The sequence below is a fragment of the Mirounga leonina genome, unplaced genomic scaffold (genome assembly GCF_011800145.1).
Source record: "Mirounga leonina isolate KUSES-001 unplaced genomic scaffold, KU_Mleo_1.0 Mir_129, whole genome shotgun sequence".
NCBI classification, from domain to species: domain Eukaryota; kingdom Metazoa; phylum Chordata; class Mammalia; order Carnivora; family Phocidae; genus Mirounga; species Mirounga leonina.
Genome location: NW_023270323.1, coordinates 70,136,388 through 70,162,460, shown reverse-complemented (window position 1 = coordinate 70,162,460; position 26,073 = coordinate 70,136,388). Strand labels below are relative to the sequence as shown.

Sequence of the window (26,073 nt, the reverse complement as noted above, 5' to 3'; positions counted from 1 at the left end):
GTCTCTCCACTCTCCAGGCACCGTTGCACTCCTGTGATTGGGCAAGGTCATGTGACTGGTTCTGACCAATGAGTTGGAAGCAAAAGTGAAGCGTATGCCTTCTGGGCTGAGCTAGATTGCCAGACCCTCCAGAGAACTCTTTTCCATCTGCCATGGGTACCCGCAACATTCAGATGCCAAATGCTTCATTAAGAAACAGTTCCTCACACAGTTTATCCTTGCTTCAATCCAACAATACAATCTCAATTTTTATGATGAAGGAATTGAGGTTCAGAGAGATCAAGTGTGTTTCTCCAGGTCACATGGATGATAATAATTAGAGGTTGGGCCCAAAACAGCTTTTTTTTTCAACTTTACTCTGTAGAAAAAAGATAAGTATTCGTAATAATGAGCCTCTGACAAGACAAAGCAGAGCCCCAACCAATCCATGGCGAAGAGGGAGTATCAGAGAAATAAAAATCTCTGATATTATAAACCAATGAGAAATGGATTTCATTTGTTACAACAGCATACCCTGGACTATCCTGACCCATTCTGTGAGGCGGAGCCTACCACTGTCCTCCTTTTGAGGTTTTGGAAGCTGAAGCACAGTGGTATTAAGTAACTTGCCAAGGTCACACAGCTAGTGAGCAATGGGGTTCCTATTTGAACCCAGATGGTTTGGAAGGGGATTTATCTCACTGTTCTTCCAGCTGGTTTGTCTCCCAGCAGCTGATGTTTCCCACTGCCCAGGCATCCACAGAGAGATTGGGGCTCCTGCCTGTGATGACCATGGAGGAAGTATGCTCATTTTAGGACTGCCATAAAAAATTGCCATAAACTGGATGGCTTAAAACAATAGGTATTTATTCTCTCACAGTTCTGGAGGTGAGAAATCTGAGATCAAGATGTCCCCAGGGCCATGTGCCCTCTAAGGGTTCTAGGGGAAAATTCATTCCTTATCTCTTCCAGCTTCTTGTGGCTCCATGTGTTCCTTGGCTTGTGGCCCCATCACTCCAATCTCTACCTCCATCATCACTGGCCTCCTTTTCTCCTGTTTGTTTCTCCTCTGTGTGCCTTATATAAGGACACTTATCATTGGAAATTAGGGCCCCTGGATCCAGTATGATCTCCTCATCTGAAGATCCTTGACTTAAGTACATTTGCAAAGACCCTATTTTGAAAAAAAGAAAAAAAGGCCACATTCTGAGGTTCTGGGTAGACATGAATTTGGGGGGACACTAGTCAAGCAAGTAAAGAAAGAGAATGTTAGGCATCTACTCAGGACACTGCCTCTACTACCTTTCACAGAACCAAGTGGACACTGACACCAATAAAGATTTAAACTCCAAAGACTTTCGAAAATTGTGTCAAAGCTGTACAAAGTTGGAGATCAGGGGTCGGGGACACTGAATAGGGTGATGGGGGAGGGGAATGTGGAGAAGGCAACAAATCAAGAGTTGAGCTATTGGCCTCATTAAGTCACTTCAGTCTTTGATGAGCTCTCATGGCTCAGGCCTCAGTCCTCTTAGATTCCTTCTCGTGTTGGGCAAAATTCTGCAGCACTGGGTATCCACTCAATGACACAGGTATGTCTACCTTTCCTACTTAGAGGGAAAAGCTGGGCTCCACCTGGTGGTCTTCCAGTTCCCTGAAAAAGTGAACATGAGTCTTGCTTTATGATGGGGAAGGATATGACTATTTGGTCCTAGAAATAAGGATAGGAAACTAGTGTCCTCAAGAACTCAGCTATAGATGTCTTGTTTGACCAGACTCCCTAGGTCTCCAAAGTAGCCTTGACTCTCCACTATACTGTACACAGCCTACTCACTCACTTGTCCTAGTTCCCTGGCTCCTGAAAGGAGGAGTTTGAGCCTCTCTGGGATATATAAAATTAAATGTACCTCACCACCAAGAGAATCAATTTCATTCTGAAATTCTTGTCTGGTCTACATTAAAAATTCATAATCTTGCTCCTAACATAACTGACCTCATTTCTTGAGCCCTAATAACCTTAGCCTTATTGTGCATTTGCTGGTCCCCATCCTCCCTGACAATTCCACCCCCTCTTTACTGCCCTGAATCACATTACAAGGTTCCAATATTGATGAGCCCCAAGAATTTCTCTCTAATCATTAGGTTTCTCCACTCACCACAGGGGGGAAGATCAAAGAAGAGTTTCTGTTATCACTGGATGCCAGTGATTTTTGCAACCTGCTGGAATGCACTGATAGCATAGCAAGATGGCTATTGCAGAGGAAGAGGAACTGTTCCCAAAACCAGACAGACCCAGGCTCTGCATTCAGCTTGCTGAGAAAGCTTGCACAGAGAAACCCCAAGTCTTACCATCTCCCCACCTTCATATCTAAACGAGGGTAGCAGTACTCAACTTGGAGAAATTAGATAAGATGATAGAAGCAAAATCTCTTCTCATGCTGCAAAACCTATACAAACACACAAGATTGCTATTTTTCAATCCATGCACTTCCAGTTTCCTCCTACATGAAGCGACTCTTCCATCCACATCCAGAACTGCCAACCGACCCTTGGTTTCTTCAGTTTGCAGAAGCTGTAGACAAGCCCATTGGAAGGCAGATGTGGATAATCAGAGACATGACTTCAAAGGGGAAATACTAACACCATCATTATGGTCCTGGTATGATTTCAGAAGTGCTTCCTTCCTGCCCATCCGCCCCCAGCAATTGTTTTCAGGTTCCCTTCACAGAATGATTATAACTTGATCCCCAATTTGGCTGCTTATGTCAATGATAATCATCTCCATAGTCTGTAATTATTGAAACCTGCTGAGTCCCCACCAGCACCCGCCCTTAGAATAGGAAAAAGAATTAAGCACATCACCAACAGATGTGACCAAATAAAGGCGATGAAATATGGGAATCCACAATGAACCCTTCCTGCCATACATTACTCCGTCGATTTTACTGCAATGTGGAGAGACATAAATTAAAAATAATAATAAACATTTATTAATGTCTCCAATGTGCCATTATTTCTTTTAACCCCTGTGTATCTGTCAGGGTTCTCTAGAAAAACAGAACCAAAGAATACACACACACACACACACACATGTAATTAGTGACTGAAAACAACACCCATTTAATAGCTCACAGTTCTGTAGGTCAGAAGTTAGGATGGGGTGGGATAGAGGGTCAGCTGGATTTTATATTCAGAGTCTTATAAGCCTTGAATCAAGGTATTGGCCATGCCACTCTTACCTGAGGGTCCCAAGGAAGAACCTGCTTCAGGCTCATTCAGATTGTTGACAGAATCCATTTTCTTGCAGTAGTAGGACTGAGATCCTCACTTTCCTGCTGGCTATGACCCAGGGCCCATTCTGCTTCTATAAGCCACCTGCATTCACATTACTTCTCATATGGCCTCCTCCAAATTCAAAGCAGCCACAACACATTGAATCCTCCTCACCCTTGGAATCTCCCTAACATCCTGTGTTGCCACCAGCAAGTCAGAGGAAATGCTCTGCTTTTAAGGGCTTATGGGATCAGATGAGACCCACCTAGATAATCTCCTTCTCATGGTCAACTGTGCTGCCATATCATAAAACACAATCACCAGAGTAGTATCTCATCACATTCACTGGTTCCTGAGATTAAGGTGTATGATTCCTGTGTTTTCCAACACCACCAAGCACCTCTCCAAATCTTAGTGAACACTGACCAGCTGTCCCACAAATTCAACTGAATTTTGATACTACTTACCTGCAGATAGTGTCAGATCCCACTGGTTAAGGGCTCAGCCTCACAAAATGCCCCCCCTCAGACACCAATCACAGTCCCAAGTTGTCACCTGTGCTTCTGACTGACCAGCTGTAGATAAGAGGCTCCCATGACTTCCTCTGCCTTGAGTTCCACTAATTTGTTATAGCAGCTAACAGAACTCAGAGAAATATTTCACTAACTAGGTTACCAGTTTATCATGAAAGGATGAAATTCAGAAACAGCCAGATGGAAGAGATGCGCAGGCAAGTTATGTGAGAGTGACACAGAGCTTCCATGTCTTCTCCAAGTGGGCACCCTTGTATTCATCAAGTAGGAAGCCCTAGAGAGTTTTATGGAGGCTTCATTACATAGGCATAATTGATCAAATCATTGGCCATTGGATATTGATTCAACCTCCAGCCCCTTCCTCCCACAACCCCACCCACCACCCGGAACCTGAACTCATGCTTAAAAGTCAAGCATGCTTCCTCCCTCTCTCCTCATCCAAATAATACTCCCACACACTTAGAAAAACTAGTTTTCATAGATTATTAGAAAAGCAACTCTGGTGTTAAGCTCATTTTTGCTGAAGCACAAACAACTGAAAGAATGATGAATTAATTCAGTATTTTGTGAGTGACTTTGTACTGTGTGACAGACTTGTCCATTGGTGAGCAGGACTGACTATAATCACCTTCTTCACTGGAGAGGGATGTCAACAGTTAGCAGACAGGGTACTCTGGCAGCTAATGGCTCAAGGTGATAGTGAGGAGTTCTAACCTTGTCTAAGAGGCTCAGGAAATCCTTCCAGGAGGACTTGCAATTTATGGGAGTAAATTCAAAGAGAAAGAATCCAAATAGGATTTTTGAGGAGATATTTTTGGATCAGGGCCCTTTCCTTTGAAATCTTTCAAACCATAGCCCTGGGGTGATACAGGCATACTTCTGAATCTGTGTGTAAGGTGGAGAACATTTGCCTTGGATGGAGGTTTGAGATCTAGAGCATGGGTTCTCAACCTGACATCAGCAGCTATCATTGGGAATTCACACACTAGCTCTGAGCCTCAGTTTGAAAAACCTTGGATAGTTTTTGAAAAAGCCTCAGTGGTAAAGTAATTCTACGATCCTTCTTTCCAAGGATGCAGTCCTAGAGACATCAGTGAGGTGTAAAAGGAGCCCATGAAAGGAAAGACCAAATACCTAGAAACCACTTATGAGAAACAATTCCAGCCCCCGTGGCCCCAGGGCAGGGTGGAGAGCTGGATCCAAGTCATTGAGCAAAAGCCAGAAAAGCTGGTGGCAATGGAGTGGGCCAAGAAAAGGTGGCCTGGAGGAACTCTGTTGTTGACAACTTTCTATACAGTCCCACCTGGCAGCCAGCTGGGTTCACTAAGGGAGTGGATCTCTTCCAGCTACAGGACTCAAGTCCTGCTGAAAACACTGAACCAGATCCTTCAGTGCCCACCATCAGCCACTTTCTCCTTTGACATTTCAACAGCTCAAAGCTCAAACAGGTCTTGGGGACCCAGTTTCTGAAGCATGATGAGTCGTGTCATCAAGTTAAATGATGCCACTTGCATACTTTGTTTCATCTGGAAGTCTTTTAAAGTCTGTTTTTGTTTTTTTTTTAAAGGAGTCTGAACAGCTGACCACCAGATGCCGGTCTCCATCCCTTGAGTTGTTTTGGCTGCTTATAGTTGGGATAATTTAATGACCGATCTTCACTTAAGTTGGTACCAAATTACTGTCAAGCTGAACTTTTATTATTATGTGGCATTTATACCCAGGACTATTGAAGGCTTAATGAAAAGAGGGTAGAGATGGGTCTGGAAAATAGTCCCAAGGATAGAGTATCTGGAGGTGACAGAAGTTTTAGAATTTTTAATTTAGAACCTTATGCTTAGATAAATAAACAGATGAAAATAAATATATAAAAATAAGGCCAGCTTACAGGTAATAATTCAAAACAAATACCAAATCATAGTACTTTCCAAGATGTTCTAATGTTTATCAGAAATACATCTCTGGCACAATGAACTGAAGACAACACAAGGAGTGTTTGAACATCAATAGCCATAATGTTTGCCTTACTACTGCAGCGTTCACATTCCTGAACAGGATATACAAACTAAAAGGAAGAGCCATAATTCTCAAGATAATTGCAAAAATTATTTTCAATTTTTTTTCTTTTTATCAACTTTAATTAGGTATAATTCACATATATATATAATGCAACCATTTTAGGTGTAAGGTTCAATGAGTTGTGACAACTGTGTACCTTTGTAACCACCACCACAGTTAAGATTTAGAATGTTCTCAGTACTCCCCCAAATTTTTCTGGAGCCCTTCCCTGAAGTCCCTTTGCTTTCAGTCCCTACTCCCACCCCAGATCCAGGCAACCACTGATCTGCTTTGTCACTACAGACTGGTTTGCCTGCTCTAGAATTTCTTATAAATGGAATCATAACTCCCAAGAGAGTGCTCCCATCTCCCAGGACAGAGTTCCATGGGACTTCATAGCTCTCCATCTCCATATCATCCACATCAAGATCCAGGCTGATGGTATATTCTCTTTTCCATCTGGTTTCTTTGGTTCAGCAATGTTTTTGAGATTCATCCATGTTCCAGCCCTTCATTTTTTTTTTCTGAGTAGTATTCCATTGAATGAATTTACCACAATTGATTTATTCGTTCCTCAATTGATAACATTTGGGTTGCTTCTATTTTTACTGCTGAGTAGTGTTCTATCATATGGATATACTTCAAATTGTTGATCCAATCACAGATGGATATTTTGTTTCCAGCTTGGGGCTATTATGAACTAGGCCACTATGAATATTTTTGTATTCACTTCTTGCAGCTATTCTTTCATTTCTCTTGGGTAAATGGCCTGAGTGGAATTGCTGGGTTTCATGATAGGGGCATAGTTAACTGTATATGAATGTGCCAACCAGTTCTCGAGAGTGTTTTTACTGTTCTACTCGCCCACCAGTATCATATGAGAGTTCTAGTTGCTCCATATATTTGTCCACTGTTGGCACTGTTGGTCTTCTACTTATTTATTTTTATTTTTTTAGAGAGAGCGAGAGAGCAGATGAGCACGGGGTGGGGAAGGGCAGAGTGAGAGGAAAGAGAGAATCTGAAGCAAGCTCCATGCGGGGTTCAATCCCACAACCCTGAGATCATGACCTGAGCTTAAATCAAGATTCAAATGCTCAACCGACTCAGTCACGCAGGTGCCCCTTGGTCTTTTATATTTTAGCCACGGTAGGGGGTGTGAGTGTTACCTCATTATGTCCTCATTTCCCACTTCCCTGGTGACACTTTTCTTAAGACACTTTTTCAGAGAGGAAGAGAGAAGACCCGGATGCAGGTATAATAGAGAAGGTTAATGAGTAGAGTTGCCATATATTCTAGTGTGTCTAGGCCAGTCCTGGATTACACCCAGTGTCCTAGTGTAATTACCAATAACACCCCTGTATTAATTTGCTAAGGCTGCCATAACAAAATACCACAGACTGGATAGCTTTATTTACAGGAATTTATTTTTCACAGTTCTGGAGACTAAGAAGTCCAAGACAGGTGCTGGCCAACTTGGTTGCCTAATGAAACTTCCCTTCTCAGCTTGTATGTGACCACCTTCTCTCTGGGTCCTCACATAGTGGAAAGAGAGAGAGAAGAAGCAAGCTCTCTGGTGCCTCTTCTTATGAGGGTGCTAATCCCATCATGTGAGTCCTACCCTCTTGACCTCATCTAAACCCGACTACTTCCTAAAAGCCCCATCTCCGAATATCATCACACTGGGGTTAGGGTTTCAACATATGAATTTGAGAGAGGGGAACGCTCCATAGCAACCCTGTAATTTGGATTAAGTTTTGCTGTTGGGTGTGTAATGCAGTCTTCTCTAACTCCTCACAAAACCTCCAGTAAATCTGCATTTCTCACCAATACATTTGAGGTTATAGTTGTGTTTGTAAGTCAGGTACCAAGAGGAGAAGTTACCTGGTGAGACCCCATTATTCATGCTACAATTATTATAAGCTTTGAAAGCATTCAAAGTATACACTACTATGTGCATCATCTTATTAAACTATTAGTTGTTTTTTTTTTTTAGTCTAGTGTTTTGGTTTGAAGAACAAAACTTACATCCTAAAAGCACACTGCAAATTAAAGAATGACCATTATCAATGAAAATATATTATTTCAAGTTCTGGCCAATTCTAAAATAAATGTGAAGATTTATCCTCTAACATTTTATTTTGACCTTTGGTGAATTGAAAGAATTATATTGCATACTCAGGTACAAGTTTATTCATGAAGACAAAATAAAAGTTGAGCCAGAGATTCTGTCCATCCCTGAAACCAAATCCAAGAAAAAATGTTTTCTTGATTCATTTCCCATTTTCCTCTTTCATTCCAGCAATAAACTACCATCAGAACGTAATGATTTCAATTTTACATAGGCTGTCTCTTTCCTGCTCACAATGTAATTCACAATATGATAATGTCCAGTCCCAAGCATTATATTTGGTAGCACTTCATGACAGGTTAAAAATGGATGGAAGCATGCATACATACCTTAAATTTGCTACATAACTCTGAACACATTTTCACAACATAACCTTTCATATGGTTTCACCCTTATGGGGTTTCATTTGGCAAATTATTAGCATGTACATAAATACAAGATATTGCATGAGGCACCATGGATAATAGAAAACTACAAAAAAGGTTAAGACATAATCCCCGCCTTTGAGAAACTTATACTTTAGTATGGAAAAGGGGGGGGGGGACACTCACATAATGAACTATAACATAAAGCAGAAAGCAATAAGTACCCTGTAAGTGAGATAAATGATTATAGCTTGGAAGTGTTGAGTGTCCTTGTAGGCAGGGCTTTGCTGTGCCAAGAGAACTATGCATGTAAGAATTATTAGCCAAGTAGGGAATAAAGTAATACTTACTAGCTTTGCAAGTGCCCCTTGCACCACCCCCTGGTAAGGGAGAAGTAAAGGTGATCTTTTCTGATGTTTGGCATCGAAGCATGAAGTTTGTAATTTCAATTCAAATTGAGCTTTGCTACTCCACATCTCTGATCCCCACATACAAACTAACGCTGAACCCACTTATTTAATCAACTATGTGGATCAAAAGCCCAAAACAGATTGAAACAGTGGTGGACCCACCTTTCAGGGAGATGACTTGCCTAGTACTACACAGAAGCAAGAAACTGAAAATCATACACGTCACCTGAGCACAGGAAATGAAAGGGTAGACAAGAGAACTGTCTCTGCTCAGCCCTGAGGACACAGGTTATTCCCCGGTCTACCACAGAATCAGAAAAAAGCCCAGCCAGAAAAGCCCTAAGCTGTCAAGCCTGTGTCTCCATCCACTAGTGAACTGTGGCCAGTAAATTTCAACCTTGGACCCAGCAGATTATAATACCATCTTCATTAGAAGGAAGCTAAACAAGGAAAGGAAGATTGTGGAAAGGGAAGGCAGTAGTATTTCCTCTCTCTCTCCCATGGGCTGAAAATGAGAGGTGAGAGGGAGATAAACATATTCTCCCTCTCCCCACAAGTGTCATGACCTTAGAACAGCCTCTTCTTGAATGTGTTTTGCCCAATATTTGTATCATAATATCTAAGCATTCTTTGAATCAAGTGTTTCTTTAGAAAATATGGAATATTTTACCCCTTAGTGAGAGATTGATTGCACTCATGGTGCAGATTTTTCACATCATCTTGTGTCTGTGTTTTTCGTAGACTCACTCACACTGACTCTGGGCTCGAGCATGTGACTTGCTTTGGCCAATGGGTCAATAGCAAACTTGATACAAGCCCAAGCTTGAAAAAATACTTGCATATTTTCACTTCTTCTCTTGGACTCTTACAATTGCCTGAATACATGTCCATACTATCCTTCTGGAGAAGATTCAAGAAGCCTAGTCAATTGCCCCAGCCAACGCCATCTGAGATCAGCCAATAGCCAGAAGACCAAAAACATAGGAGTCAGCACCCACCAAGATTAGAAGAAATGCCTAGCCAAGCACCGCCAAGATCAATGGAACTCCTCAGTCAACCCACAGATTCATGAAGAATAATAAATGGTTGCTGTTTTAAGTCATGAGGTTGTTGTTGTTGTTTTTAACCTAGAAATACCTAAATGATATATCCTAAATGAGATTGCTTTGGACTGAATTGTGTTACTCCAGAATTCATCCGTTGAAGCCCTAACTTACAATGTGATGGTATCTGGAGGTGGGGCCTTTGGGAAATAAGTTGGTTTAGGTGAGGTAATGAGGGTGAGGGCCTCATGACAGGCTTTGTGCCCTTATAAGAAAAGGAAGAGACACCAGGGCTCTCACTTCCCATTCCATGTGAGGACTGTGAGAAGGCAGCCATGTAAAACACCAGAAAGAGAGCCCTCATTAGAACCTGACCACACTGACACCCTGATCTCAGACTTCCTGCCTCCAGGACTCTAAGAAAATAAGTATTTGTTGTTTAAGCCACCAGTTTACGGTATTTTGTTATGGCAGCCCAAGCAGACTAGGACAGCTTTTGGTACCGAGAAGCAGGGTGCTGCTGTAGCAAATACTTGAACATATGGAAACAACTTAGGCATTGAGTAATGGACAGAGACTGGAAGAGTTTTGGGGTATATGAGAAATATGGACATTAATGGTAATCCTGGCATGGTCTCAGACAGATGAGGAACATGTTATTGGGAACTGAAGGAAAGGTAATCCTTTTTTAAAATCTTAAAATCAGCAGAGAGTGTGGTTGAACTGTATTCTAGTGTTTTGTGGGAGGTAGAATGTGTGAGCAATGAAACTGGATGCTTGGTTTGCTTTCTCCTGACTGCTTACAGTGAAATGCCAAAAGAGATAGATTAATTGAAGAGAGAATTGTTAAGCAAAAAGAGACCAGAACTTGAGGATTCAGAAAATTCTCAGCCTATTCATATTGTAAAAATGAGAAAGCTTGTTCTGAAGAGCACACTAAGGGTGTAGCTGAACAACCATTTGATAGAGATCATTGGTGGAGCTCACGAACTTAATCAGACATCTCAACAGAAGCCAGGAATAGAGATGAGACTTTATCAGCAGAGACACTGTCATTTTGAAGCAAAGGAGAAAAAAAAGGTGGGAAAGAATGAAGGAAGGTTGTCATTTTTTTTTTTGGATTTTATAGGATGGGACCATATTGGTCTTTGCTTGTAAACATGTACAACCTTTCTGGAAAAGGGAAGAAGGAACCCCCAAAGCAATTCAGAAATCATCAGGGCTACCACTCTCACTACAGACCCAGAATGCACAGACCCGGGGGCAAGACTGCCTCCACCTCAGTTTCAAAGAGTGAGACCACCACCCAGCATAGCCTTATGGGTGTGGGCACCCTGCTAAACTGTGGGGGTGATCCTACCACCACAGGCAGGCTGGAGGGCAGAGCATCAAACCAAAGAGGCTTATTCACAAAACTTAAGATGTAATGCAAATTGCCTTGCTAAGTTTTGGGCTTGCTTGGGGCCTATTATCCCCTCTTCTTTCCTATTTCTCCCTTTTAGAATGAGAATGTCTATCCTATGCCTGTTTTGGAGGCACACAACTTCACTGGTTTCACAGGTTCACAGCTGGAGAGAAATCTGCCTCAGGATGAATCCTACCTACAGTTTCACCCATATCTGACTTAGCTGATATTTAAATGAGAATTTGGACTTTAGAGTTGATATTAGAACAAGTCAAGACTTTTGGGGCTGTTGAGACAGAATGAATGCATTCTGAATACAAGAAAAACATGAATTTTGGGGGGCCAGGGGCAGAATGTTATGGACTGAGTTGTGTTCCCCCAAAATTCATAGGTTGAAATCCTAACACTTGATGTGACGGCATTTGGAGATGTGGCTTTTAGGAGATATTTAATTTTAGATGTCACAAGGGTGGGGCCCTCATGATGTGATTAGTGTCCTGTTAAAAAAAAAGGGGGGTGGGGGGAGAGACACCAGAACTCTCTCTCCCTGCCATGTGAGGACACTGCGAGAAGGTACCCTCTACAAGACAGAAAGAGGGCTCTCACCAGAACCAAAACCTGCTGGCACTCTGATCTCAGATCTCCAGCCTCCAGAACCATGAGAAAATACATTTCTATGGTTTGAAGCACCCAGTTTATGACATTTTGTTATGGCAGATGAAGAGATTCTTACATATAACTAGTATCATCCAAACTTATTTTACTACCCTGTCCCTTCCCATGGAACATTCCAGAATATGATTCCACAGACAACACCCCAGGGAAACACTGGGATAAATAAACCGTAATAATATAAATGCATCAAGATGCCAGATTTTAGAGACATAATAAAGAAAGGACAATCAGGATTTTATGATGGAATGTTTTGGGGAAGTACATGAGAGGTCATATTAGTTCTATAGATTCCAAATACTGGGTGACCAACTCATGAAAGAAAGATCCTGCAGAGGAAAGAGTCAAAGGCCAAGCAAGGCACTTCAAAGTGCTGTGACATAGGAGGGACATACACACAGGCCCAGAGTGGGAAAATGAGTTTTCAAGGCCAATATCAGAGTTCAGACTATAACTCAGACTGTTGATTTCTTGATAAGCTTACTACAGTGCTCATGAGCCATTAAACAATTAATTGGATATTGGTTCACGAAGGGCAACCAACCAAGATGGCAACCTAATTGAAATCATGTTGCATGAAAAACAGTTGAAAGAGCCAGAATCATCAAACTTGGGATAAGGAAGTTGGACCTGTGGGGAGGGAAAAGGCTGAGTGTTGCCTTTGGAAATTGTAACAGCTTTTATGTGTGGAAAATGGAACAGAAATATTTACTGTTACTCAGAGAATAACCTGGTGAAGTTGTGGCCCCTCTCCCTGGGAGCTGTCAAACAGAAGTGGAATGGCGTTCTGCCAAGGCTACGTAGAAGGCTCAAGAGCAGAGAGAGAATGAATTAGATCCTCTCAAATCTTCTTCCAAATCTGCAATTCTATGATTTACAGATAGTCTCTTTTTCTAGTTTTGACTACGTGCAATAAGTTGATCTGCTACCTTTTATCACCAAGAAAGTTAAAACAGGTTTTCAGATTTGCTCACCATGACTGGAAACCATGAAAGTGAGTGCTTGAGAAACTCAAAGAAATGGCTCTGTCCCGTCTCCATATCTCAGAGCTAATAGTGACAAGCACACAGTAGGCATCTGTGTACCATCTGATCCTCTGGTACAGGGTCAACACCCCCTAAATGGCTTCACCTCAAAGTTAGCATTGGATTATTTCCTACCACTCTTGATAAAGAACATTTCATTTACTCTCCAATCTCTAAACTTCAGTAACATCTTCCAAGAGGAAGATGAAATTTTCCAACAAGATTCATTTTTCCTTTGGCCTCTTCCTCGATATCTTCACATGTTTGATAGAACTCAGTAAGCACTTTATTATAAAATCCAGATGAAGCCACCTGGGTTTTAGGATATAATTGGAAACTTGGCTGCTGCATGCAAGCAAAGGAGAAGAAATAAAGTCAACCATAAGAGCACAAACCTTAATATATGAAAAATGTTCAAACTTTATAATTACATTCAGATAGGGAACTGCATGTTTTCCAAGAATAACAACCTGCTGCCTCTAGCGTGTCTTTCAGAAGTAATCTGTATTCATCTCTAATGTAATGGATGCTAAGGAAAATATATGGTGTAAGCGTATTCTCTTCACTTCGCATGGAGATTGTGTTTTAACCAGGATTGAAGAGTTCAGGTACTAGAACCAGACAACCTACATTCAAATCCCAGCTTTGTGGGGCGCCTGGGTGGCTCAATCAGTTAAGCATCAGACTCATGGTCTGACTCAAGCATCAGCTCAGGTCATAATCTCAGGGCTCCATGCCCAGCAGGGGGTCTGCTTGAGATTCCCTCTCCCTCTCTCTCTGCCTCCTCCCCTGCTTGCACTCTTGCTTTCTCGCTCTCTCTCTCAAATAAATATATAATATCTTTAAAAAAAAAAAAAAAAGCTTTGCTACTTACTGGCTATGTGACCTTGAGCTAGTCACTTAACCTCTCTGTACTTTATTTAGGTTCCCCATCTGTAAATTGAGGACAATGTTGGTATCTACCTCACAGGATTGTTGAAAAGATTAAATGAGTTCATACACTTACAGAGCACATAAAACAGTGCCTAGTATATAACTGATGCTCAACAAATGTTCCTCATTGATGTCACCATTGCTTTAAAATGGTAGAAGAGAAAAGGGCCTGACCTTTTTAAAAGAGTTTGGAGAATGAAGGAAGCCATATTTCTAGTGGGGAGTGCTCAAAATACTTGAGTTAGAGACAAAATGTATGAAATGGGACCTTCTGTGCCCCCGTTTAGGGCAGTTCAAAGCCAACCACACATGGCCTGAGTAGAGGGCAGCTTTTGAAAATATTAGCTCTCAACTAGCACTAATACACTATTCAGCACACTCCAGCTGAGGAGCAGCCTGGAACAGTCAATGTCAGGATGACAGCCTTGTTCTGTACACACAGTAAAATAAATGTTTGGGTAGTGGAGTTTACACTAGTCAAATGCTAAAACGTATATTTAGCTTGTAACTTGGAGTTTACAACTTCCTTTATCCCCTGCTTTGAAGGTTGCTTGTGAAAGCTGACAGCAACTCATTGGACAATTTTCTTAATAAATGCAAATATTTTTAAAGATGGAAAATAAATTTTGTTTTCAGTGTCTATTTCTGTCACTGATCTTTCCATGGTTTCCAATTTACTTAGCCCAATAGCGCACCATTCATAAACCTTAAAATTTATAGTGTTCACAACTGACACTTAGCTAGATCGGTTTACAAGAGCAAGAAAGTGGGGATTTATGTTTAATATAAAAATACCCATCATTTGTTTGGTAGTTTTTATTGTGTCAGGCCCTGTTCTTCATTCTTTGCATGTATTACCTCTTTTAATCTTCTAAGAATCTTCCAAGGCAGATATCTGTATTAGTGTAATAGACACTAGCCAACTCTGACAAACCCCCAAACTCACTGGGGAACACAACATAGGTTTGTATTTGATTCAGTAGTATCTGATGCAGTCAGGCAGTTCTCCCATGCAGCATCTTCTAAGGATGCCTCAGGGTTTGGGGTGCCTTCTACTATGGAGCTCCAGCACCTCTTTTGCTTCCTGCCATAGGGACAGAAGGGAGAGAAAAAATGTGGAGTAGATACACCATCTGCTAACTACCTCAGCCCCAAATTAACCCTACATTACTCCTGCTCACATCCCGTTGGCCAAAATCAGTCATGTGGTCAACCAAACCGCAAGGGAGGCCAGGAAATGGTAAGGAATCTGTAGACAACACAAACCCCTAAATATATCTGCCATAATTTACTCTTCTGGTCACCAAATATTCATTTTCTTCCCTCTTTCGTTATGTGTAAGGAAAAAAACACAAACACAGAATCCACGCCTCTTCAAAGGAAACAACCTCAAATTCCATCTGGTCACTGCGTTCAGATCAAAGTGCAGGCTTCTGAGTTATGTGAAGCTCTTGTCATAAGTCTGGATGTGCCATCTCTTGATCCAGTGCTCTGTAAACTAAAGCGAAAGTGATCTCTATCACCACAAAAAACAAGTTTCCTCTCTCTTTCTCTCACACACACACACACACTACAAATGGAGTAACTGTGATGATACAACTACAACAAAAATTTTGCTTCAGAAAGGGGAAGAATAGGAGACACACACCAGCCACCGAAGCCACATCTGGCCAGGCAGACAGAGTGAAGGCCCTCTGCCTTACGGGAGGAAGATGTTCTGGCTGTGGGCCTGGCTCTGTTCTCTGGGGAGAACTTCCTTGTCCCTCTTTCTCAATGGCCATGAGTTCTTCCTTCTGAGGGGCTCCCCTTGTTACCTCTATGTATGCTGGGGAGTCAGCGCTCCATGCAGCCGACCGTTCACCTGCTGGTGGGAGAGGTTGTTTTCAGTCTTCAAGGACATTTCTAGTACAGGCTTATAGTTACTTTAGCAATATAAGACCTTCAAAAGATTGGTAGGTTCCTAAAAGCCATCAAATTTAGGTACTATCTCCTTATTCCATTTTATTTCTGTTTATAATTTAGCCATTTCTTTCGGGGGCTCATCTCCTTCTTGGAACACCTTACAAAATGCAGTCAATAGCAGCCAACGCACACAATGGATGTTTCCCCGTGACGCACCCCCACCCCATCCCCAGCCTCTCGTCCTGGAGCTACAGGTTTATGTGGCACAGATGGGGTGTTTTTTTTAAGATTTTTTTTATTATTTATTCATTTGAGATACAGAGAGAGAGAGAGAGCATGAGCAGGGAGAGAAGCAGACGGAGAGGGAGAAGCAGACTCTCGGCTGAGCCAGGAGCCCCATGTGGGGCTCGATCCCAGGACCCTGGGATCATGACCCGAGCCAAAGGCAGACGCTTAACCGTCTGAGCCACCCAGGCGCCCCGGCACAGATGGTTTTGCAAGTTATCATAGATGTCTGTTTCACCAAATGTGCTGCTGGGGCAGAACACGGCATTTCACCTTTCCAGCCTCTGGTATCCATCTCCTTGCCACTCAGCTCCTGACTACTTGGCCAACGGCACTTAGTGTGGGTTTTTGTTAGAGCGGCACCCCACATCCTTTGCCAATTTTGGCACTGGTCAGGGGAAGCAACACTAGCTTCTGTGGTAAATCACAGTGACTCGCAATTGGTCCTGCTAAGTAACATAATGAGGTGTTTAATTAACTTTGGTTGGATAAATGCAGCATTCTGTGTATATATACAAATGGGTTGTTCAACATATTTGTATTTAATCTTTCACAATTAAGGAAGCAAATGCTTAAAGAAAGGAATTCAATATGCAAGGTCACGTAACTAAAAACTCACGGATGCAGGTCTGGGACGCCACATGTCCTAGTGCCTATAGATGTCTCCTGAGTGGAAGCCAGAGCAAATAGACTCTACCTTTTTTTCTGCTTTCATAGCAAAGAAAATCTGAAACCTTACCACTTCCCTGCAGTTTTAGACCCTTTCTCTCTTTGCACTATTTCAATTAGAGGTATTGTCCCCTGTCCTTAGCGTAATAGTTGCTTTAGGTGATTCAAAAAACACAGCGGAAAATAATCTATAGTTTTAATATAATGAATGAGGTTTTGGTTCTGTAATTGTTTGCGTAAGTTTACATAGTAAGCATACTGAGTAGATCGTGCCCGTGTCGACATCCCTATTCTCCACCAAATGCTTTATTTACTTAACTAATGTTTTCTATACTAACTTAGGAGATTTTATTATATCATAGCTGTTCATTAAATCTGGCAAGAGCACACATTGTCCTGTTTACTCTCTGTACAAGCTTTGACATATCCTTCCCAGATGGAAACATATTCTCGATGCAAACCCAAATTGTCAAAACCGTTGAATGATCTGAGCCTCTGCAATACTTTATTCATGCAGCAGGTATTTACTGAGTACTTATTATCTATCAGGTACTGAGTAAGACCTGTTTAAGATATGCTATAAATATTTTTAAAATCACCACTTTAAGTTGGCTGTAATTTGAATTCACAAATAGTGTGTGTGTGTGTATGTGTGTGTGTTTAATGGCAGGTAGGGAAGCGTGATTGAAAGAGTAAAATCATTGATTACAGTCTCTATGTCAGAAACTTACCCAGCTACATGGACACACTCTGCAAAGCAAGTATCCCTCCTAGAGTTTATGATTCACATACAGGATGCAGGTTAAAATAAGTCCAACTCAAATGACATCAGTTTAGGTATTTTCCCCTTTTATGAAAATATAATGTATACTAATTTTACATTTTTCAAATAGATGAATTAGGGAAGAATTGCATGGAAATAATTGTGTTAGCAAAAGTGATGTTTAAACACAATTTCACTAGTATCATTGTTCTATAAGTTGAGACAGAAACTTTTCTGTGTGGTTTTTGTTTTGTTTTGTTTTGTTTTGTTTTTTGCTTCCAGTGAAGTGATGCCATTTGGTCTCAAGGCATCACTTGAAAAGGCAAAGAAACAACTTGAAGTCACAGAGTGAGAAGAGCTACGGATAAAAGGGAGAAATAGAATTGCTCAGATACCTGAAACTTTGCTTCCCGTTTGCCTCGGTCCGGGGTTTGCAGAAGAACGTCACCGGCTCCTACTCTTTCCTAACGAGCGTATATATTAAGCTCTTTGAAATGTGAGTATTATGGGAAGGATCGCAGTTGCTTTAAATTATAGACGTTGGCAAGTGGCGGGGAGGAGCAGGAGGTTGTTTAAACTGAGAAAGACAGTTGCAAAACTCCATGCAACAGCATGAGCTCCAAGCTTCAAACACATTCTTATGCTCAGAAGAGCACTTTATTTTCCGCCGAGTTATTTTTTGTATTGTTTCGAAGCAGCTTCGAATAAGACGCACATATTTCTTCTTTAAATTTTTTAATGGTTTCTAAATTCATGGGACAACCAAAGCAAAAAAGCCTCATGTTTTGGGGGAAATTTTGACATCAGCAATGCCTAGAAAAGGTAAGCCACTCTTTTCATTGCACTTTTTCTCTTTTTCCCTCCTGTTTGGCCTTTGTCAAAAATATTTACTGGGAGAACTTAAGACAGCTACTTGTAAAGAAATGGGGAACTTGTAAAAATATGTCAACAAATTATAAATCCGAGGTTGGAAATCCTTGGCATTCATGCCTTCTCCTGCTTTCTATTCCGCTTGATGCAAACCTCTGTGAAAGCTTTGACTATTTGAAAAATGAGATTTCTGTTAGAAAATGTGTGCAGGAGAGTCCTCAGAATCTCCAACCTGGTGTGTCTCACATTCACTAATGTGGTGATGGGCTCATTTATTGCCCGGGTCAGAGTATCTGTGTTTTCTTACCCCGATATATGTAACTCAACTTCCGGAGCTATGATCTTTGTATTAACTCAGAAATCTTTCCCATGGAAGAGTTTAACATCACTCCCAAAAATCCTCTTGAGTGTGGTTACTATGACTTCTTATAACCTTTTTTGCAGAATATGTTTTTAAAAGTTAAATAAATCATTTGGCTTTTCCTTTGTAACGACACGATGAGGACGTTACGGCTATGATGTCCTGGGAGAAAAAAGAAAAAACTCCAAGTTTGTTCATTCCAGTTGCAGTTGACTGACAATGCTAGTGTCTGGGTAGGGTGGCTTTGCCCTCTTGATTGTGCCTCTGATACAGGTAGGGAGCAGAGAGGCTCGAATATTCCTTGGTTTTCTATGGCATTGGTCATATGGGAAGTATGCTGTGGTTTTAGGTGGAGGGGCGCATAAATGTGTCGTGTGCTGTTCCTATTTCCCTGGGAAAGTCTCTGTTACCAGATTTCCCATGTTTCCGAGGCAGAATTCCAGGTGCAAATAACTAGCTATCCAAAGAGATCTATCAGCAAATTCTTCCGGCAGGCTGTGATTTTAACGGAATGTTCATTCCTCCGCGCACACATATGTACTCACAGGCGGAGGCTACAAAGCCGCATGGGTTTAACCAAGCTTGAGTGGTCTGGGACCTCTAGGCAACCTCAGTCTACAAAACCCACTGGTGCAGAAGTAAAAGCAAAACATGCCCGATGGGCCTGGGGGAGAATGGGAAACATGCTTGGGTTGGGAGGGGCTCTACCTGCCTTGCCGGACCAGCTGCCACTCTGTTTCTGGGATATTTTTTCCTTCTGCATCAAATTCTAATTATATAAGATGGATTATGGTGGCTACCCCTACCTTTTGTGGTCTCCGTGGGGGGAAAAAAAAAGAGGTTACGATAAGAAGAAGGACATTGTTACAGAGAAGAGAGAAGGCAGCTCGATCGGCTCATTGCAAGGTGGTCAAGAGAAACTGCTAGTTCCTTTCTCCATCCCCAGTTGTTAGTGGAGACAGTGAGAGATCCGTGCCTGCCCCTCCACTGTCCTCCTCCCCTTGTCTTCCCTGCTCTCTCGTCCTCCCTCCACTTCTATCTATCCACACCGGCCATGCAAGCTCAAGAGAGGGAGCAGTGAGTAGGACGGACAAGATTATTCTCATCTCCTCCTCTCCACCATTCCGGGGCCAGTTGGGGAAGCCCCCACCCTATTTGGAGGGGGGTCTCCAGGACCCCACCCCATGACCTCATCACAGGCAGCCAGGGAGTTGGGATGGCCAGCAGTTGCATGGTGCCTAAGTGCACCCTGGGGAAGGGTGCGGCCCAGAAATGCGCAGTGTGGCATGACGTGGCTGCTGGGGAGCGGGGCGCGGACTTCCCATCATGGGCTCTTGTGGAGGCTGGCGGCATTTCTGGAAGCCAGGCCTGCCAGGCCCCACCTCTGGGCCTGAGAAGGACCCAAAGAGGACAAAAACAAAAAGGCAATTAGAGTTGCTAATGAAGCCCCAAGCCAGCTGACTCATCTGAGGCACAGCCACTGGGGGGCTTTGTAATGAAACCTGGACAACACCCTGGAAAGGACAGGTCAGGTTTGTCCCCAAAAGGACACTGGTGAGAGGCCTGATGTGACTTAATCGTCCTCCTCACCTCATAGAGGCTGGGGAGAGGCCACATCTGCAAGGCGCAGAGGGAGGACAATGTTAACTAACGAACTGCCAGGGCGTTTGGGAGCGATGGTGTCCGAACCTGAAAAGGGTTGGAGCCAGACTCAGCCCAGATCGCCAGCTACAGTCACACCCGCAAGTCCATGACCCATGACCTGAAGAGCTCCAGGTCGCTCGGGAAGTGACCCCCTAGGAGAGCTAGCAAGATTGTAATTCACCAAACTCTAACAGAGTGTCCACTCTGCCAGAAACTTTACCAAGGCTCTTTGGAAATATCCCTTGACAGAGAAACCAAACATTAACAACAGTGGAGAACACAGAGGGGCTTTGCACATCAACCTGCCAACATCAAAGAAAGCTCCTCGTAGAGTTGCATTTGAACTAGACGCTGGAGAAGGAGTAAAATATCATGAGAGAGGCAAGGGGGGCAGGAGCCTGTAGGCAGAGGTCAGTGAGCAAAGGTGCAGAGGTGGAAAGGTCATGGCTGCTCCCATGAACCAAGTAGCTTGGGGAGGCAAGGCTCTGTTACCCGAGTGCAACCCAAGGAACAGGACTTTCATGGGTTATTAATAAGAGGATAACCAAAAGCATTTCCTGGTCAGGCAAATTGGGGAATGTGAAAAGCTGTGTACCACAGTGGACCAGAACTCAGGTTCTGGGGTTACAAATACCTGATTCCAATCCCAGCTCCAATCCCAGCTCCAACTCTTAACTGCTGTGAGAACTTTGTTAAGTGAGGATAATAATTATATCCATTCTTAAAGAGGATAAAGCATTTGAGGATTAAATTAAAGAATTCATGTAAAGGGACTACTATCAAAGTATCTGCCACAAGAGAGCTCGATGAATGTTAGCTACTCTTATTAGCTGGTTTTTTTACTGTAGGACTTCTTACACATTTTAGTTTCTTACGACATCTCTGTCTCTCGATGAGTGGGTCATTAGAATCTAATGTTTTCCAAACTCATCAGAATGTAAAATCATTCCCCCCCCCCAACCAGGAGTATCACACAAACCATGGAATATGGAATGCATGGTGGACAATGGCGAGGCTGAGTTGGCCCAGTTAGCTAAGGCCACATGGCCTCCCAGCACATGCATTTCCCAAGGTTTAGTTGAAATTTATCAATCTCTACCAGCCTCTTCAGGCATTGTCTTCCATTTTTCTAGGAAACAAAAACCCCACAACTGGGATTTTCATATCTAAGGAAACTGACTTTTTTTTTTTTAACTATTGTCAACTTTTAGAGGGAAGAGAAAAGTGAAGACAAAGCAAATTATTGTCACATCCAAATTTCACACTCGAGAGGTCAACCTTTGCCTGTGGTTTGAGGGACTACTGCATAGAGGGCAATGCACAGGACACAAGCTAATGAAAACATGATCCCACCTTCAACAAGTTATTAATCCCATGGGGAAAACAACACATGGGATCCAATATCTAAAAGGCAAAACTAGATTTACAAGGAAGGATATAAGAGAGCTCAGAGTGAATGGGAATTCACAGAAAAGGAGCCTGCAGTTCCCTGGAATAATCAGAGTAGTATGTAACATTCTTTGATGTTTACCATGTACAAGGAACTATGCCAAGCACTTCACAGTATGACTAACCCATGTGTACTTCATAAGGCTACACGATGGGTATTGATTTGCTCATCTCACAGATGAGAAAACTGAACCCTAGAGAAATTCAATAACCTGCCTGAGATGTTCTAGGAAGTAAGGAGCAGAGTACGCTCTCAAACTCAGGCCCATCTGATGCTCTGTTTCCCTCACCCAGGGAAGATTCCTCAGAGGAGGGAATATGTAATTTAGCCTTGAAGGATGAATAGGGATTGGTGGGAGGGGTATTCCAGGCAGCAAGAACATTAGTAAAACATGAAAGAGGACAGCATGGGGAGTAGCAGCAAAGCTCCCCTAGCAGAACAAAGTACATGCATACAGAGCAGAGGGAAATGAGCTCAAAAGACTTAGTTGGTAAAAAAAAAAAAAAAAAAGAAAGAAAGAAAGAAAGAAAGAAAGAAAGAAAGAAAGAAAGAAAGAAAGAAAGAAAGAAAGAAAGAAAAGAGCCAGACTTGGTTGGAATCAGATCATAGCAAGCCAAGCCTTGAATGCCAACCACAAAGTTTAGATTTTTTTTTTTTAATGGAATAATCATTATAAGTTTGTAAACAAGAAAGTAACTCCTTGGCAGTTTATTAGAATGGTGGTTTAAGATGATTAATCAGTGTCCAGAAGGGGCAGAGACTAAATCGCCAGTTAAGAAACGGATGTTTGTCTAGACAAGAGATAAGAGCAGTAGGTGTTCACACAGCAGTTAAAGGGTGGAGATGCTTGTAGGACCCAGCCCCCTAAACCTGCTACACCAAGGCCCTGACCATCACAGTAGTCTGTTAGAATAATAACCTTGGGGCCTCGCTAAATCCAGATTCAGCCCTGTAAAATGGGAGGGAGTGGGGGATGGAAGGGACAGGAGGAGATAGTGGATGTCCAAGGGCCTTCTGACACCTCAAACTCCATGAAGATAGACCGCTATGCACTTTTATGGAGATCATTAACTATACAGTTCCCTATTAAATCACATTTCCAAACTGCTTCTCCATATCAAGGCATAGTTCCAAAAGAATTTGAGGGTGTGCAAAAGTTTTATGGCTATTACATAGTAGTGATATTGGCACACAGTGATTGGGGGAGGGTATATTTTAATATATCCCTTCAGGAGAAACATTTACCCATCATCTTGGCTGTGTGTCTTTTGCAAAATTTAGCTGCCTACCTCTTGTGACAGAGGAGTCTTAACTGCAGTTCATACATCAGGACCTTGTAGCGCTCCAAATGGTAGTGATTCAAGTAGGTGGCATAGGACCTCCTCCAGCTCCCAAAAAGGTGGTCAGCTTCCAGAGAGTAGGAATTCATGCATCTTTAGATTCTTTGATGCTCTACCACTATGGCGGGTCTGACTCAATTTACAAACGCAGGTCTCCAAGAAGTGTCACATTTTCTCATTGTTTTTCCTTCAACTTGAATCTGTTTTCAAGAGTCCATGCCAACAGGAATTCAGGTTTCAGATATTACCCAGCTCCTGTCCCCATGACTTCCAATACCAAAGAGGTCTTCCTTCACACCAGTTATACCCACTCTTATAAATTCCATGTCTCTTAGATGTCTGTGGATTCTGTTTTCAAACCCTGCTTGGGAACTGGGAATCCCTGTCCAGGATGGGAACCTGTGTCTGAGCAATCCCGGGCCACACAGAGCCAACGTTTCTGCTTCTCACAGATGTACCCATCCCTGACCTTTGGTCTCCAGGTCGGGGGGAAATCTCATATCAAAGGCCCCTCACTCCAACTCTCCCAGCACATACACTTGGACTTGGACCTTCAGAAGATAAAGCAGGAAGTGTTGCTTTCAAGGAATTTTTATTTTCTGCTCTGCATAATCTTGAAACAAAGACACACAAAGGACAGGGCAACATTCTTGGAATAAGCTGGAGGTGGAGAACACAAAGTTATTTTGTCACTCACCCAATAGGTATCCAACAATCATCAATGAAATGTGTGCCCCAATAACTAATGAAATGGCTCCTCCAAAGTTTGTCACCAGAGGAGGTATTATGATGATTAATAGAGCCTTTTTATTAAGCACCTACCATGTGCCAATACTTTACAAACACTGTCTCCATATCCCCATTTTTCAGAGGAGGAGAGGTGAGCAGCTTACCTAAGATCCCACAAGCATGATGAGATAGGCAGGTATTTAAACTCAAGTTATGCCCATCTCCAAAACCCCACACCCTGTCCACTCTGTCACATGGACTCCCAGAAAGGATTCCTATTTTTTGGTCTACTCTTGATGGTTGCCTTTTCTAACTAAAATTTATTTTAAACAAAAGGTTTTTGGTTTTTTTTTCCACCATGAACATAGAGTGACTCTGCTAGATACAGTAATAATCCCATAGAATGGTCTACTACCCCATCTCATCATTAGTCTGCAGGCAGCACAGAATTGGGTGTACTCCTGTTTGAAAGACAAGAGCAGGGTAAGGTGACTTGTCCAAGGCCATGGAGCTAGAAGAAGGGTTAAACCCATGTTTGTCCATCTCTACTTCAAGGGGAGGGAGTTAGTCCTAATTAATGAAAGGCTAATTATAAAATAACATTAAATTTTTGCAGTTTTACAGCCTTTTCATCTGCCAATAACAGAAAACCACAGCTTATGTAGATGCCTGAAAACACATCCTGCCAGATGTACCCTAACAATATTTGAGAACCGTCAGTAAGACATTAGTTGGTAGCCTTGCCAATTGCCAACATCCCCAAAGGAGCTCATCCTTTTAAGTTGGTAAATGATTTTTTTCAGTTTCTTTCTTTCATCATTATTTATTTTTTTTAGAAAAAACTTTTTACGAAGTAATTCTTATCCCACTTCACTGTGAAATCGAATTTGACATCAGTGGAATCTTTGTCAAGGGATTCTTTGAATTTATCACAATTAACAACTCGTTTATTAAGGGTAGATTTCTATCAGTTTCTCGGATCATTAGCATCTCCTCTTGTCCTTCACAATAAAGACCATATTCCTTGGTATGGTCTTGGAGGGCCTTTGGAAAATCTGTCCTTGGACCACACTCCTCACAACCCAATACCTGTGCACAGTGAACTCCACAGTTTCTCAGGCACCCCTTTTGTCTATGTGTCATAGGCCTAAAGAATCGGGTCCATTCCTTTGCCTTTGTATGAATTATGATGAATCATATAAAATTCCTGACCTTCAACCATTTTATTACCTACCAAAAATGGCGCATTGGTGGTTCAGTGGAAGACTTCTCACCTGCCAAAAATGGCAATTTTATATGATTCCAATATAATCTGGAAACTTAACAAAAACTTTCATTTCTTGATGACAGTTTTATGTGCCAGGCCTTTAAAATATCTCAGAAATTGTTAATCATCCCCTTGTTTGTCCCTGAGGCTGAGAGGGACATGTATCCAAACAGAATTTTAGAATTTTTTTTTAAAGATTGTATTTATTTATTTGAGAGAGAGCACGAGTCAGGGGTCGCGGGGGAGTTGTGGAGGGAAGCAGGGCAGAAGGTGAAGGAGAAGCAGACTTCCTGCTGACGCAGGGCTCAATACAAGGCCCCTGAGATCATGACTTGATCCGAAGACAGATGCTTAACTGACTGAACCACACAGGCACCCCAAAGAGACTTTTAGAATTTATCCTCACTACAGATCTCACCTCCAGCTTCAGTGCCACCAGTAACAAAAAGTTAATACTTAATAAGGCAACACCTTCCATTAAAACACCACTGGTCAGCAGGAAGTTCTTTATTATGCCCAGAATATGGCCCTTTTTAATGTTTCTCCGTTAGTCCTTGTGCTGCTTTTAGCAGTAGCAAGGAAAAGTCCACTTGAAGATATCACCATGTGCCTTCCCACCCTCCCCTGGGGCTCCTCACACTTACAGGGAGGACTTGTCCCTAGACACTATGAGGTTCACTGAGGATACTCATGCCCCTCTTGAAACAGACATCCTGAACACCAAATTCCAGAAAAGTTTCACATCTAGTGCTAAGCCCATATCAACTTTCTAGGATGGAGAGTGGCTACTTGGAGTTCTGCATTGAGAAAGGATCTGAACTCACTCTAGGAGTAGCAGGAAAGAATGTAGAATGAAATTAGTGAATTCTAAGGGAGAATCAGGCAGTTTCTAGAGCTGATCTAGCTACGACTCTTCATATTGTCTATAGCCCAGACTGCAGGGAGACCAATTAACTCTCTTTGATTAAATACTCT

General features: G+C 42.2%; 1 protein-coding gene across 2 annotated transcripts in view; it reads left to right on the top strand.

Moving 5' to 3' along the window:
- The first annotated feature begins 18,044 nt into the window (after positions 1-18,044).
- Positions 18,045-26,073, top strand: part of C1QTNF7 (C1q and TNF related 7) — a 106,270-nt gene continuing 98,241 nt past the window's right edge. Inside the window, exon 1 of one of the 2 annotated variants that reach the window (XM_035005278.1) lies at positions 18,045-18,259. In XM_035005278.1, the coding sequence (XP_034861169.1) occupies positions 18,247-18,259 (13 nt within the window). In that variant the 5' untranslated portion in view covers positions 18,045-18,246. The remainder of the gene's footprint in view (positions 18,260-26,073) is intronic. The other variant, XM_035005284.1, reaches the window with a different exon arrangement.